General features: G+C 27.4%; 1 protein-coding gene across 4 annotated transcripts in view; it reads right to left on the minus strand.

Annotated features, from left to right (window-relative positions):
• The window catches only part of LOC111690324 (protein nubbin), a 71,203-nt gene that overhangs the window by 50,505 nt on the left and 5,382 nt on the right, over positions 1–15,316 (minus strand). For all 4 annotated transcript variants that reach the window (XM_046951848.1, XM_046951831.1, XM_046951842.1 and 1 more), the window contains exon 2: positions 9,398–10,700. In XM_046951848.1, coding sequence (XP_046807804.1) covers positions 9,398–10,628 — 1,231 coding nt within the window. In that variant the 5' untranslated portion in view covers positions 10,629–10,700. The remainder of the gene's footprint in view (positions 1–9,397; positions 10,701–15,316) is intronic.

A 15,316-nucleotide genomic window follows, 5' to 3' on the forward strand; every position in this document is an offset into this window, starting at 1 on the left:
AATGATAACAACTAAAGGTTTAAAATGGAATTTTGTAATAATTTGAATAAAGAAAAGTCTCAGTGAAATAAAACTATTGGGAGTAAAAGACTTATACACTTGGAGCTTTTACTTTAGCCAAATACAAAGCTATATTAAAAAGTAATGAGCTAAAATGCTATTTCTTCGCAACATTGGCATAGAGGTATAGAGCCAAGAACTTACCACGACTGCTTACAAATTTGGAATTTAGTAATATTACAAAAATAGTCCACAAAGATACGAACATGTGATCTCGTGTTCGTTAGTCAGCTGTTGTACTTACAACGAAGCTGCTATTAGATTTGTAATGCAAACTATATATGTACATATATAATTATAGATATGTATGTATATCATTATTAAAGTTCTAGAACGTAATGCAAAAGGTAAGCATTAGTGATTGAAAAGTAAGTTATTATATTAAGTACATGTCATTACAAAAGTGTCTTAACATAAGTTAAATTAAATCGAACGTTTATAATTATATACTTACAGTGGTTGTGTAAGTACAACAAGTTTGTGTTGGAATGTACAATTTAAAATGTCTAAACTAAAGTTTGACAAAAGTTTTATTGTAAGTTTGTGATCACAATTTCGCACGAAAAACAGATATATAAACCAAGGTGAGCCAACCAGATTTCACATGAAAGTTTTTCAAGAAAGTTTCCCAAAATATTTAATTAAAATTGAACTAGCAACCAGCTTACTAAAGCAACAAATCTGAAAATTTGTTGGAAAATTCTTAATTACTAACATCATAAACTTTGTGTATATGCTACAACATAATTGCCTTTAATCTTTTGCATATAAAAGCTCATACGCAAATTAGTGCAAAATTAAAAAAAAAAAAAAAAAACAAGAACAGAATCCATTTACAAATTTTCAACGAAAGACAATTAAGTCCAAATACAAAATTTCAAACATACAAGCAAACACTCAAATAATTTTTAAAGCAATAAAACTTTGAAACATCTTTAAATATCCTTTTCCGCAAAACACCAACACATTTAAGCAACCAAATAACTCTAACACTAACGGTTAAATAGCGGTCGACACGATGTTTAGACATTTATAACTACAACACAATAAAACCACAGCCAAAACATTAGAACCCAAATCAGCAAACTCAAGGTGGTATGCGCCAATTTTTTTGGAGGCACAATTTCATGGCAATTTTTATTTTCTTTTTTTTTTGGTTTCTTTGTTTTAATTTGATTTTTGTTTTGTTTAAATGCCCTCCTTTGTCTGCTGTTGAGGAAGCTTAAGAAAAATCAAAAGATTTTAACCGCTTTTCAGTGAAAAAAGGCTTCTGTAGATCCTACTAGATTTTTATTTTAAATGCTGCAGTGCCTTTTAGCCAATTTGTTGTAGGAAGATTAATGGATTCCGTTTGAGATTTATTTTGATTTTTCTACTCAAAATTCTTGGTATTACTGTAAATTTTGTATGTTAAAATTATAGAAAAAGAAATGAATTTAATTAGTATTAAAATCAACACCTTTAAAACAAAAGGAAAATTTAATAAGGAAGTAGGAGTTTGTTTTGAAAAAGGATTAATATGAAATTTATTTATATGCTCACATAAATATGAAATTTTTTAAACTTTTTCTTTACTAAACACCATTATTAAGGGTTTTAATTACAATTGAACTTTACAACTTTGGCATCACCCACCATTGCTCTTATAACATATTAATAACTTTACTAAACATTTATGAACATGGTGCTACAAGTTTTATTTATTGCAATTGCAAAAACCAAAACCCATTAATAATAATGTAATAATAAAAAGCGCCACATAATTACTCACGATTAGAATTACAAAATGTGGCATTTGTTAAATTTATAAAATATTATTAAGAAATTTATTTCCAACATAATTCTTATTTTTTTTTTTTTTTTTTTGTTATTGCAAAAATTTACATTTTTAGTTCACATGCAAAATCAAAATGCTAAAACAGAAAAATGATGATGATCTTAAATTAATGATAAAATATGTATAAAGAACAAATTTTCAACCCATAAACTAAAGACAGCAAAAACTAAAATATTCCCACCATATAAGTAGAAGACGTTGGAGATGATAGTGGTGGTTTGAGGTTTAAAACGAATGCAGTGGAAAGTCTATAGTAAACGCCTTCACTTTTTGGCTTACAAGTAGTCTCTGCCAGCAATATTTTGTGGCAAAACTTGTGGTGGGAGAATATGGGTTTTGGGGTACTCTATAGCTTGTTGTTTTTCTAATTCTTTATTTTTTATAGAACGTTTTTAAAGACAATTGTACATAAAATTTTCAACAAATATCTAACATTTTTTCTTTTAATTCTGTATCTACTTTTACTTACTTGACAACTATCTTCCTAATGACTACTACATACCGCCTGCATTATAAATAATGTATTATGTAAGTTGTTACTTTGGTATATTTGTACATTGTTTTCGAAAGGCAAACATTATAGTTTTTTCTGAAAAATAATAATAGACACAGGCATTTCTTTTAGAAACTAAACTACTAACTTAACTCCCAATTTGCAGGCGATCGTGTTAAGTACTTAACTAACTTTTTATTTGTAAGGGAGCGTGGTAAATACTTGTCTCCAATGTCATCCTTATGGTAAAGCGAATGTAGGGTATTTCGCAAACAACAAAACTTAAAACAAATCTGTTGAGATGAGATAATGTTGTATATATTCTTAACCAAAGTTGTTGAATGATGATCAGTCGGTTTACAAAATTTTTCATAACAATTTTGTGTTTTCTGTTGAAGGAGGAGATGCTGATGAATTATGTTTTAATGCTTCCTTCTTCTGCTCATATGCATGTTAAACTAAAATCACACTCAACTTCAGCACACTACCATCCTCCTTCTTCTCTACTACATCTCCCACAGTCATTTAAACTGAACTCCAATCGAATCCACTCATCATCGTGATCGTATTTGGAAAGCATACAACAAATCGAATAAGCTAGCGAGCGCCTTGTGTTTGATCCAATGCTTAGTAGACAAAAGAACAAAAAAAAAATAACCTGCCTAAAGACCATGGAAAAAATGAAGGCAATACAGGGAGCTCCGCCCCGCAGGCATGTAAACTATATAAGTAAAAAAATAAAGGATTCTAAGGCAGCTTGGCCAGTTCTTGCGGTATTTTGCATGTCCGTAATAATAATATTTTTCTTGTTTTTTCTTTAACGCATTTATTTAGATTTATTTAAGAAAATAATTTTTAATATGGAACTTAATAAATTCAGAGCGAAGCTTTTTTAACTTTATTCCCATGCCACTTGGCCCGAGGCGTTAAGTTAGCAAATGTGGGAGCTTTTTTGTTTCGTTTTCTTATCTCATCTTAACAAAATTCTGTAGAAAATTAATTTTAATATTTGCTAAACAAAAGAATTTTTAAATCTTCTTTTGAAAGAAATTAAATAAACAAACTTCATTCTCATGATTTTGTCATAAAAATTTAAAGATGACGGATGAAAGCTCTTGATATATATTTTTACAAAGCCTTTGGCTTTATTTCATTTTTCAACATTAAAGTACCAATTAAATAGTAGTAAATTTCTTTAATTAATGCCATTTTCAGCTTAAGACATTCACGAATTCAGTTTACCAATGTGTTCTAGTTTAGCATATGTTTATTTCTAAAAACGATTGAACGATTTTTTGCGCAAAAGGAGTGATAATTTTATTGCACAATTTTTAACACAAAGTCTTTGGGTTATCACGTTGATATTAACATTTATTAAAAGTAAATTCCATAGTTTAATAATATTAATATACAAAATTACGCAACAATGCAGACTTGTGGACTAATTTACACAATTGACAAACTTAAGCGTTTAAATGAGTGCCCCTAATATGAAATTAATTTTTGTATATTTTTGAATATCAAATATTTCTTAACGCAATTGAAAATATTTAGTTTCATTTTGTTTTATTACATTGCAAACATTACAAATCCATTTACAAGTTTGTATAAATTAGCAAGCAGTATACAAAGTTGCAGCAGTACTTTGTTGCAATTGTTGTTGCTGATAACTTGTTTGTTGCCGCTGACGATAATAAGGTGTTAAAGTCTGCAACTACTTAGCGCACTTTGGCTTGTAAACATATAATTAATGCCGACTTGGCTGAATGACTGTCGGAACAAACAGACAATAGCCTTGAACAGGTTTATTATATTTTCTTTAACCACTACACAGTCTTTATTTTCTTCCTGCCACTTTTCGTAAAAAACTTGGCAAACTTATAGTGTTTTTTATATAAAACCTAAAAATTAAAGTTTAATAAAATATTTTTTTTTATATTTTATTAAAACTAAATTGATTTTAATGAAACGCCTTTAATTTTCAATGAACTGCTCTATAATCACAAAAAACTCTGCGAAATAATAGAGGCTAATAAATGTTAATAAAATTTGAAGAAAAGTTTATATTTTAAGCATAATTGCAATGGGTTAAACCCACTTGTCTACTAATTGCCCGGCAATTAATGTTTTTCAATATAAGTTATTTAAGTCGTGAATAACTTCAACTTATAAATTTTATTACAATTTGAATAAATCAAATGAAAGTTAACATTTCCGATAAAATCTCTTCTCTAAAAAGTAGTTGAAGTAATTTGATCGCGAAAAAAAGTGAATAGGGGTTTTGAACGCGATGATAATTATTTATAAAAATATAGAAACATTTTGAGTTTTTCCAATTGAAAATGCCCATGTTAGGTTGAAACTTTTACAGATCGGGGGATCTGCTCTCTTCTTTACGTTTTTTTATGGTAAAAAGTTTATATAATACGCTACGAAGATATTATCGTCTGATATTTAGAAATATGGTTTTCTTTTTCCAATTAATGCAATATCTGGAATAACAATACTTATTTCTACGAAAGGGTGACGAGGAATTTCTCTGTATGATCCGCATGCTCTATTCTTCTATAATTCCTTTCGTCTTACTTTATATAATTTTTTTGGTAACGTCTTACTAATTTCGGAGTTGGCACATTCTTTCGAAAATTCCGACAAATTCTGTCTCTGGTATGAGAGACATGACATGTCCTATATATGCGTCTGATCCCATCTGACCCATCCAAACAAAAACTTTCAATGGCGAACTGTCTGACATTATTTTAACAAACCCAAGTTTGTTAAATAAATAAAAATATGCTTAGAAAAATAAGTTCCTTTCAGAATCATTAAAAACTCATTGAGCAACTGTAATCGTCACAAGCAGACACAATGTAGTCTTCTTCAGTAAACAATAAATATTTTTTTTAAATACTTAATCCCTGTGGTTTTAGCATGAACTCGTGCTACCAAAACAAAAAAAATAAAACACAATAAAAGCGTAGCTTTATTTCCGTTTCAATTCAGCTTGAATAATGACATTTTTAAGGAGAATGTAGAGGGGTTCGTTGGTTATGTTTTGATGTGTTATGCAAATTAGTTTTTAATAACCCCTGCTCTTCTTTTTTTGTATTTAAGTTTTTAATCATCTGTGGTTTCTTCACACAAAAAGAAGTAGTTTTTATGTGTGTGTGTCTCTAGAGATCTCTTTTTTTACTATCAAAATACCGACACATTTGTAGTCCATTGTTTATAAAGCCTATAAAGCGGTGTAAATACTTTGAGTTTAAAGTACTATTTTGTAGGCAGTATGTAAAGGAATGTGTTAAGTCAAAATTACAATTAAATGTAAAAAATATTTAAAAGATTTAGAGCAATAATGAAAGATTTGCACAAAACGTGTGATACATTGATTGCAACTGTTAATGTTTTTCATAAACATTTTTATATTAGACGGTTTTGTTAATTAAATCCTTTAAAACACTGCATGTTCAATATTATTACTTTTTTTGCTGATTATAATGATGATCATGGCACGTCACCTTTAACAATCTTTTGATATTTTTTTATTGGAATTTTTCGAGAAAAATACCTTTAAACATTTATTTTAACCACTGTTTCGGTGGCTTTTTTCTACTACTACAACTACAAAAATATAGAAACTTCAGGTCTGGTAGTTCTTGTTTTTTTCCTGAACCTTTATGATTTTATTATTAAAAATGATTAATGAAGATGAACATTTTAACTTCTACTTGAATGTCTAAATGACTGTATTGCTTTGGTCATATCACTGCTTTATTTTGGTATTTTTGTTTTCTTGTGAGCTTTGTACCTCAATCTTTTGTTGGTCAGAAAAAGTAGAAATTGCAGCGATAGCAACAGCCGCATTAATCGTAAATAAGTAGTAGCAACAATTGTTTAAGAATAGTTGTGGTGGCAATTACTGCATTTTATGTCTTTTTCTTTATTATATAAGACATTTTTCATAGTTAGTTGAAGAAAAAGAAAACAAATTTTAGAAAACTTTATCATTTTAATTATTATCGTTAATTTAATAAATTTTCTTGAATAGTAAATAATAAGAATAAAATTTTAAAGTGAATTTTTTAGTTACTCAATAATTTTGATGCGTATAACAGGGCAAATTGTAAAGAGGTGTATAAAGTAACAAATGTTAAATTATTTATAATTTTAATTTTATTTTTCATAATTTATTTTTTATAAAACTAAACTAATTTTAGTTTGGTTATAGTCTAATATTGTTTATATATATTTTGCCATTTCCTGTCCACTTTACAATAAAAATGAGCTCATTAAAAAGTCACGAATGTCTTGACGAAACATCAGACATTAAATTAACTATTCTCATTTTATAAACAAATTGTATTAAAAAATACAAAAAAAAGAAAATTTATATTCATTCATAAAATAAAACTAACATAAGATATATTCGTGTTCTGCACCTCATCTCATTTTAATATTATTAAATGTTCCTTATACATGATCATAATATCACTGTCGATCGCTCTCTCTCTCTCTCTGCATTTTTCACACTAACTATAATATTTATGTAAGTTTGGGTTTAAATTTGGCCAGTATGTTTTAACACCATTTCTAATACACTAATACATTTGTTTAAAAATTAAAATATCACAAACTCTTAAAATATTGAGTTTTTGTGTTTTTCACCGATTTCATTACTTTTTTTAGTCTTTGGAATTTTGAAAATTTATCTAAACCTCTATGAAGACTGTTTTCGCTTCTTTATTGTGAAAAATGTTATATAGTACTTAATAAGAAGTACTATATAACATAATTTTAACCTTGGATAATCTCATTCTTAGGAGACTTCTGGCCCTTCTCTCGCTAATGTTTTGGTGTTTGCTAATTGTTTTTTTAATCTAAATCTCGTACAGCTCTAAAAGTTTCTACGTGTTCAATATAGATCCTCAGACCCCTTTTGGCTACCGGATTAGAGTCATTCGATGTGGAATTAGTGCCTTAAGTTTCTAGAAAGCGTTTCTGGCATACGATGTTTGTGTTCGGTCTTTCAATGCGTTCAATGTATAACGTATCCTCCTTTAGTCAATTCATAACAGTTCCTTTAGTCAACATTAACAAATGTTTTGCAATTAGGGGAATATTCAGATTATTAGTAAAGCGAAACCTAGATATAAAAAAGGTTTTGACCTATCTTTGTTATAGAGAGATCTTCCAAAACTCCACTCTTTTCTGAAGTGATTTTGAATAAAATCTTTCTTTTTTGAAAAATATTGAAAACAAATACCATAAATTTTTGATTTATAAATTAGTCCATCAGCACAGAGTTACAAATGAAATTTCTGACTAGTCCTGTTTGTTTTTTCATATGTGTGAGAACCAGATCTCTATGAAACGGTGTTATTGAAACTCTTATGTTTGTATTTATTTGCAAAATAGTTTCTCGTTGTTTATGAAATTGTTTGCCGGTTCGTTTCAGTTGTGGTCGCCTTTATTTTACAATTTGACTGTTTTTTTATATTTTTTTGTTGCTACAATTTTTGCCTTCTTAATTTTGCTTTTATTGTTCCATTTTTGTTTGTAAATTTAACTTTTTGATAAAATTAATAATTTTTTAACACGCGATGTATGTTTTTGATCCTAAATTTTTATTGTTATTGTTTATGTTAATAGCATTAAGTCTCCAAATTCATATAGACAATGTAAATTTTGTGGCTCTGTTCAGATAGTTGTATGTATGTATATCTAGTTATGATTTTGTGTCTCTTTAATCAACATTTGCAACACAGTGTTGGTATTGCCAGACTTGAACAAATATTCTACATGTTTAGCAAAAATAAATTTAAAACTATACTTTTAACATTTCATATATGTGGACGAACATCAGCCGTAGTTATTTTCGTGATTCAATATTAATTTTTATTTGTCTTTGTATCCATAAGTATTTTTAAATACAACTTTTCTCATAGAAAATGTGTTTCCACATGCATTTGTAAATTTTTAATTTTGTGTGTAAATTTCCAGAAATCTGGCAACCTTAAATTTAGTATTTTAAAATTACAATCGTTGTACTGTCTACAGGATTTACGTTTAAATAAAACATTAATTAAACTGAAGAGTGTTACACAAGTGTTATTTCGCTAAACAAATAATAAAAAATATTAATACTCCTCCAGCACTTCAAAACGAACAAGATTTTTTATTTTTCACTTAAGCAATTATTAAAGTTATTCACGCCAGAAAATGCCATATTTGACTTTCATTAACTAATGACCCTTTGAAGCTTTTTTATGTAAAAAGGCAAATATACCAGAAAATATTATTAATACCCTTATTAATAATATTTTCATTGAACATAGTTTTGATTGCAATCATTCAAATGAGAAAAATTGTTGAATATGAATATTATGGTTTACTACCATTTATAATATTATAAAAACTATACAAATTAACGACCACAAAAATTAGTTTTAAGAAATTTTAATTCATTTGTGCTAAATGCGGTATAATTTTCTTGTAAACTTCCCAATCAAAAGTTTAGACTTAATTCCCCTACACGTGGTTCGTCCTAAATTTTGTGGGCAATAGAATATTGTCGATAAGAAGATTGTTTAAGTACATAATTTTTGATAAACAATTTTTCTCCTAACGGATACACAAATTATATTTTTATTGAATATTTTCTACAAAAAAACTATGTAAATTTCTATGTATCGAATAATTTATTTAAAAGAAAATTTTTGTCAAAAATTTTCAATCGGAGAATTTCTTTTAGAAGAAAATTAAAAAAAAAAATCTTCTTTGAACCAAATTATTGATTAAAAATTTTTTGTTAAAATTTAGAACTGAACTAGAACTTAAAATTAAGGTAAATTCACCAATTTCGAAATGCGTACATATATACTGAGTGAAAAAAATACCCCCTTCCCCCTCTTAAGCTGGTTCCGCTCCTGTCTATTTATAATCACTTATTTTATAATTTACTATTATTGTTTTCCTTTTTTCATCATAAATTAATTAAATTGACTTACCTAAGCTATTTGTTGCAGACAACAATAACGATGAAGACAACGGCGATGATGATGACGACGATGTTGTAGCATTCGTTGTTGTTGTTGCTGTTGTATTAACAGGTGTCAAAGATGTCATTGATAAGTTACCAACACTAGTTTTAATGTCAGCTTCCAGTAGATCAGCAGTAACAACATTTGTTGTAATTTGTGATTTTGCTGTTGCTGTTGCTGTAACAATTGAAGCCAAAGTTGATGTTAAGGTGGTCTGTGATTTTAGCAATTTGTTATTGCTTTGTTTATAGTGTGGTTGTTGTTGTTGTTGCTGTTGTTTTTGGTTAGCGTGTGCAGTCTCATTATGTTGTCGCTCTAATGAAGCCATATTACCATCATCATTATGACGCTGTTGCAGATGATGATGGCGATGATTCAGACCAACTGTATTAACAACAAACGTCTCCAAAGGCGACAGTGTTGTGGTGGTGCAGTTTGTTAAGGCCGCTGTTGCTGGTGTGTGTAGAGGCAATGTATTTTTGTTGCATGTTTCCGATTTTAGCATACCCGAACTAACTGCACCAGTGGCAACTAGAGGTGAATGTGTTTCCATATTGGTATTTGTTGTTTCCATATTTGTGGCTTGTATTAAATCTCTTAGAATCTGTTGCTCATGTTGATAGTGTTGATGTTGCGGCAACATGTTGCCATAAAATTCTTGATATATTTGTTGAAATTGTTGTTGCTGCTGGGGAGTTACCCCCACCAGTAAATGTTGTAAATTATTGACATGAAATATGGGTGAAGCAGCCAGTGGCATAGTAGTGGCTGACCGTGCATTGTTTAAATTTAAACCGAAAATATTATTTAAATGTTGCAAAGGAGAAGTTGTCATTATATTTTGTTGCATTAAATGTTGCTGCATTTGTAATAAATGTTGCTGTTGTTGCTGCTGCTGTTGGTGTTGTTGTATTATATGATGGTGCTCTTGTTCCTGTTGCGTGTACAAATTGGCTGCCTCGTTTGTGTTGGCTGTTTCGTTATTGATTTTATAATTTGTTGTCGTTGTAGAAGGTGTTGTCATTTTTATGGTGTTAAATGTGTATTTACCTTCTAGTAGTTTTTGCTTATTATGATTACTTTGGATACGATCGATTATGTACGAATTATTATGTTCAAGCAGCATAACGCTTTTAATTGAATTTTTATTATAATCATTGATGTCTTTAGGATATTGCGATAAAAGCAGTAGGGACATAATTGTTTATTTATAGTATATCTGCATTGATTTTAGAGTTATATATCTAAACACATAATAAGACATATTTACCTGCAATACATGGTGAGAAAAACCACTGAATTAATTAATAACTTTAATAACAATAAATTCATTAATAATTTAAAATGTTTAAAAGTTTTATCAGCTTTTCATTAATTTTAATGTAGCACCCTGTTTAAACGTGTATTTTTTTATTTAATCGTTTTAATATTGATTAAGTTGTTACAGACTTTTAGTACATTTTAATAAACCGTAATTTCAAATGATAAAGGTTTGGTTTTTATGATACTAAAATTACGAAATCACTACAATTGTACATTATTCACAATATGATTCACTAAATGAAACCACACTTTTAAAATATTGTTGAAAAAAACTAATCTCTTAACAATGTTATTCCTGACATGAAAAAATGAAGCAGATAAACAAACGTAATGTGAACAATTTGAAATCAAAACAAAATTGTTTCAACTAAAACTAAAAATACATTTTGAACAAATTAGAAACAGCTACTGTATGTTTTTAGGCAAAAATTAATTTAATTTGTTGTTGGGAAATAAAAGATTTATAAAAATCCCCTCCTCGAATGAAAATATCGTATGGTAAAATTTAACTAACTTATTTTTTCTAACACAAAATAATAATTTTAAACATCATCAACTTTATAATGAAAACATTTTCATATATTGGAAAAAAACTGTAGGTTAGGTAATATCACTCTTTCACCATGGCTAAAATTTTGAATTACTGTTTGCTTGATATTTAGAAGGTTTTTTAATAATTTGTTTAAAATATTCTTGTTTATTTATCATTAGAATGATAAGACACTGTTTTAAAGGTATGAAAAGACAACATTTTTAAATTTTAAGTGACACACTTGTGGCTTGGAAATTGTGACTTAATTCTTTTGTCTCTTATTGTTTTCGTTGGTATCAATTGCGATAAAAAGGTATTTGGTATTTTTGTCAACGAAGTTTATTAATTATTTAAAGACAAAAGACTTTAATTAATCTTGTGCTGACTTGTCAGACGATTAAAATAGACAACAAGAATGGAAAAAGTGTACAAATTTGAAAAAAATTGACATTATTAATTAAACATTAAGTGTTAGTATAAATATTTATAGAAGTGATGAAATTTGAATAGTTAAATAAAAAAAAGCTATATTGAGACCCCAATGTTGGCATAATACTAGAGTTATTTGTGTCAAACCGTGATATTGTGTTTATATGTGAATTATGTCATATTATGAAGGGGGTTAGCATAAAATAAGATTCTCGATCTACACGAGAATCGAGTATACATATATTTGGTAAAATGGTTATTTTCTCAATTTCTGGTTAATTTTTTATAGTAACGATAAACGATAAACACAGTTTTCATATAAAAATTATAACCAAAAATTGAGAGCGCAGGCCTTATCATTGTTATCATCTCTAGATCATCTCAGGAAATTATTCTGAGTTGATTGTAACATTTTCAAATGATTATACGTATGAATAATATTTGCCTATGGACACACCCATAATGTCATCCGCACTATAGTGGTATACGGTATAAAAAACAGTAATTCCCAAATCGTTATAAAACATTTGACATTAGAGAAATCGTTTATTTTCAATTTATTCTCGAACTTTCGTGCTTGAGCAATCAGACTTTTCATTGTAATGGCAACTTAAGAGTTAGAACTTTAATTTTTAAACATTGTATTGGCAAAAATATTTTTTTCTTATTTTAATTATCTGAATAGTTTAAATAAAAAACCTATACTTTATAGTTTTAAACACGCAATTGAAAATATAATAAAAAAATGAGCTAAAAAACATATTTATAATAAAAAAGGTGTTTAAATAATAAAAAGTGTTTAAATATAAATGTTGCTCAGTCATTTCATATTAATGTCCATTGACCATTTAAGCTGCCGAACAAAAAAAAAGAATTGATAATAAAGAAAAATGTTTTCACAAACTCATGCTGGCCAACAGACTTCTACACATTTAAACACATATTAAAGGTGGGCAATAAACGGATAATTGTTAATCGTATTTAAATTGTTGATTTGTAAAATGGAAACAAAAATTAATGAATAGGAAAAAAAAGGTGTTAATTAATAATAAAAATTATTTACAGAAGAAGTACATAGAAACAATTTGTATATTTTGTCGTAAGATGATTTCAAAGAATTTAAATTGAAAAAGACTAACGTTTTTTTTTTAATTTAATTTCAATCAGTGACTTAAAGTTATTTGTCACAAGCGATCGAGTCAATTGCATTCTTTGTGACTTTTTATAAAATTAGAGCATTTTTAAAACGGTTTATAATTAAAAAATATTATGTTTTATTATTTTGCTGCGCTTTTTACCATTATAGAAAATAAAAGAAATTTTAAATACAGTTTAATGCTCTACATTTATAACTTTCTTAATATTTAATTAATATATTTTAATAATAACTATTTTTTACTTATTGGTGAGATATTTGAGTCTAAGCTTAATGATATCCTCAAATTTCTCACAGCTACAGCTGGATCTAATACTATAAAGACTACATCTGACGAGTGGAGTGGTCCGGTGAAAACGGAGTCCCTTCGATTCTACTAGACAATTCGCGTGCAGTGAACTACCACGTTAACCAACTATTTTTTATTAATAAAAAAGTTTCCATGGATATTTAAAAGACTCGTAATAATTTTATTGATTAGGCTATATGCGTCCTTCCATCCGCCTTTCTTTAAATCTTGAATTATGAATGTCCATCTTTTTGAATTTTTATATCCCAAACATTCAGATCTTGCAGTAGATAACACGAGCACATTGACAAATACATTCCTTATATACATACATATATAGAAATCTTGAAAGAAGTACATATGTACTTCGATTATTATGAACATAAAAATGCTTAAATCGTTATTGTAAACAGTAGCACTTTCGTACGTGTCTGATTCGGGCTTATCGTACTACTAAAACAGATCTAGGTTGTTTGAAGTACGGATTCCTTGGGAATTTTTGAGGTGAGAACATGCCGTGTAAATAGACGCCTCTGCATCTACCAATAAATCGCAAAGGATTTCCAATTTATTGATTTAAGAATATTCGAGCCATAATTACAATTTCCGTTTAATTCCAAGAATTTTCAATAATTAAATTGATTACATTAGTTCTACTTTACAACGTAGTACTTTTTTTTAAATAAAATGTGTCATTTTAGTAGTACTTTTTCCGTTTGTCAATGGAATCTTATCGTAACGATTTACAACAAGTCAATAAACTACACCAATTCCAATTATATTTAAGAGATTTGTAATTGTATTTTCGGAATTTCCAATTGAATTTTAGAACTTTCTTAATCTTTTTAAATTTTATTTCAGTTTGAAATTTCTGAATTTTATTTCAGTTTGAAATTTCTGAAACAAAAATGAACAGTTGTGAAATACAATTGTAAATGGTGTAGTATACTTGTGAAAACAAATATTGAAGTTTTCAATTTAAATAAAATATTATTGGTCAAAGTAGGCCACAAAATATACTAATCAATAAAATCTTAACTTTATATTCTTTACATCGAAATTTGTTAAAAATCTATAGATTTTTTAATCTATATTCTTCAGAGCAAAAATGTATCTTTTTTCTACAAAATCTAGAAAATATTTTAAAAAAATTTTTAACTATTTATTAAAAAACTATTATTAAAAAACGGAATTCTTGGGAGCAAAAATTTTTTTTCTAAAAAATCTAGAAAATATTTTTATAATTTTCTAAACATAAAACTCTTAGCTTTTTTTTAAATCATTCATAAAATGTTAATCTTTTTTGATCGGATTTAAGTATAGGAATAAAAAATTTTATAAACTTAAAATTTAGAACATTAATCTGCTTTTATCAGATTTTATGCCAAGTTTGTTTTTGTATAAAAAGGGAAGAAACAAATTCAATTGCTAGATTTACATTGTATCACAAATTCAATATGTAGGGTACAAAATAGGCATACGAAATGGAATATTTTACAACAGGTAGATATCATTAAGCAAAATATTGATATTTTTATTACTCTTACAGTTGTTTTTATAATTTACAAATACAAATTTTCTTTAAATAATCATAATTTTATGTAAATATTGATAATTTGTATAAATAAAAAATAGTCATTTAAAGCGCAAGATAAACAATGATTCGTAACTGCGTATACAAATCGAACAAATTTTATTATATTTTTTCTTATTCTTTATTTTTTGTTATAATTCCACCTAAAAGAAACTCAAATCAATATAAAAATAAAAAAATGTTTATAAATAATAAACATATTGAAATGTAAAAAAGGCAAAAGAAATGAGGACAAATATCAGTTATATTAAACAACAACAACAAATCAAGAATAAATACAAACTAAATTATATATACAATGTTTATTTACAATAATTTCCATTTAAATTGAACGTGATCAGTCAGGTTGATACCGAACGTTCGTTATATTTATTGTACGTTTAAATATTTATTTCTTGATTTTTTACAATTACAATGACAAATTATTTATATTTAAACACAAATTGTAGATATAAGAAAAATAAACAAATAAATATTAAATATTATTTTTGTAGAACATCCCTGATAAGATTGCAGCAGGTTGTTGGGGTTGGGAATGAATGAATGAATGAATTATTATTTTT

The sequence above is a fragment of the Lucilia cuprina genome, chromosome 2, assembly GCF_022045245.1.
Source record: "Lucilia cuprina isolate Lc7/37 chromosome 2, ASM2204524v1, whole genome shotgun sequence".
In the NCBI taxonomy this organism is placed as follows: Eukaryota; Metazoa; Arthropoda; class Insecta; order Diptera; family Calliphoridae; genus Lucilia; species Lucilia cuprina.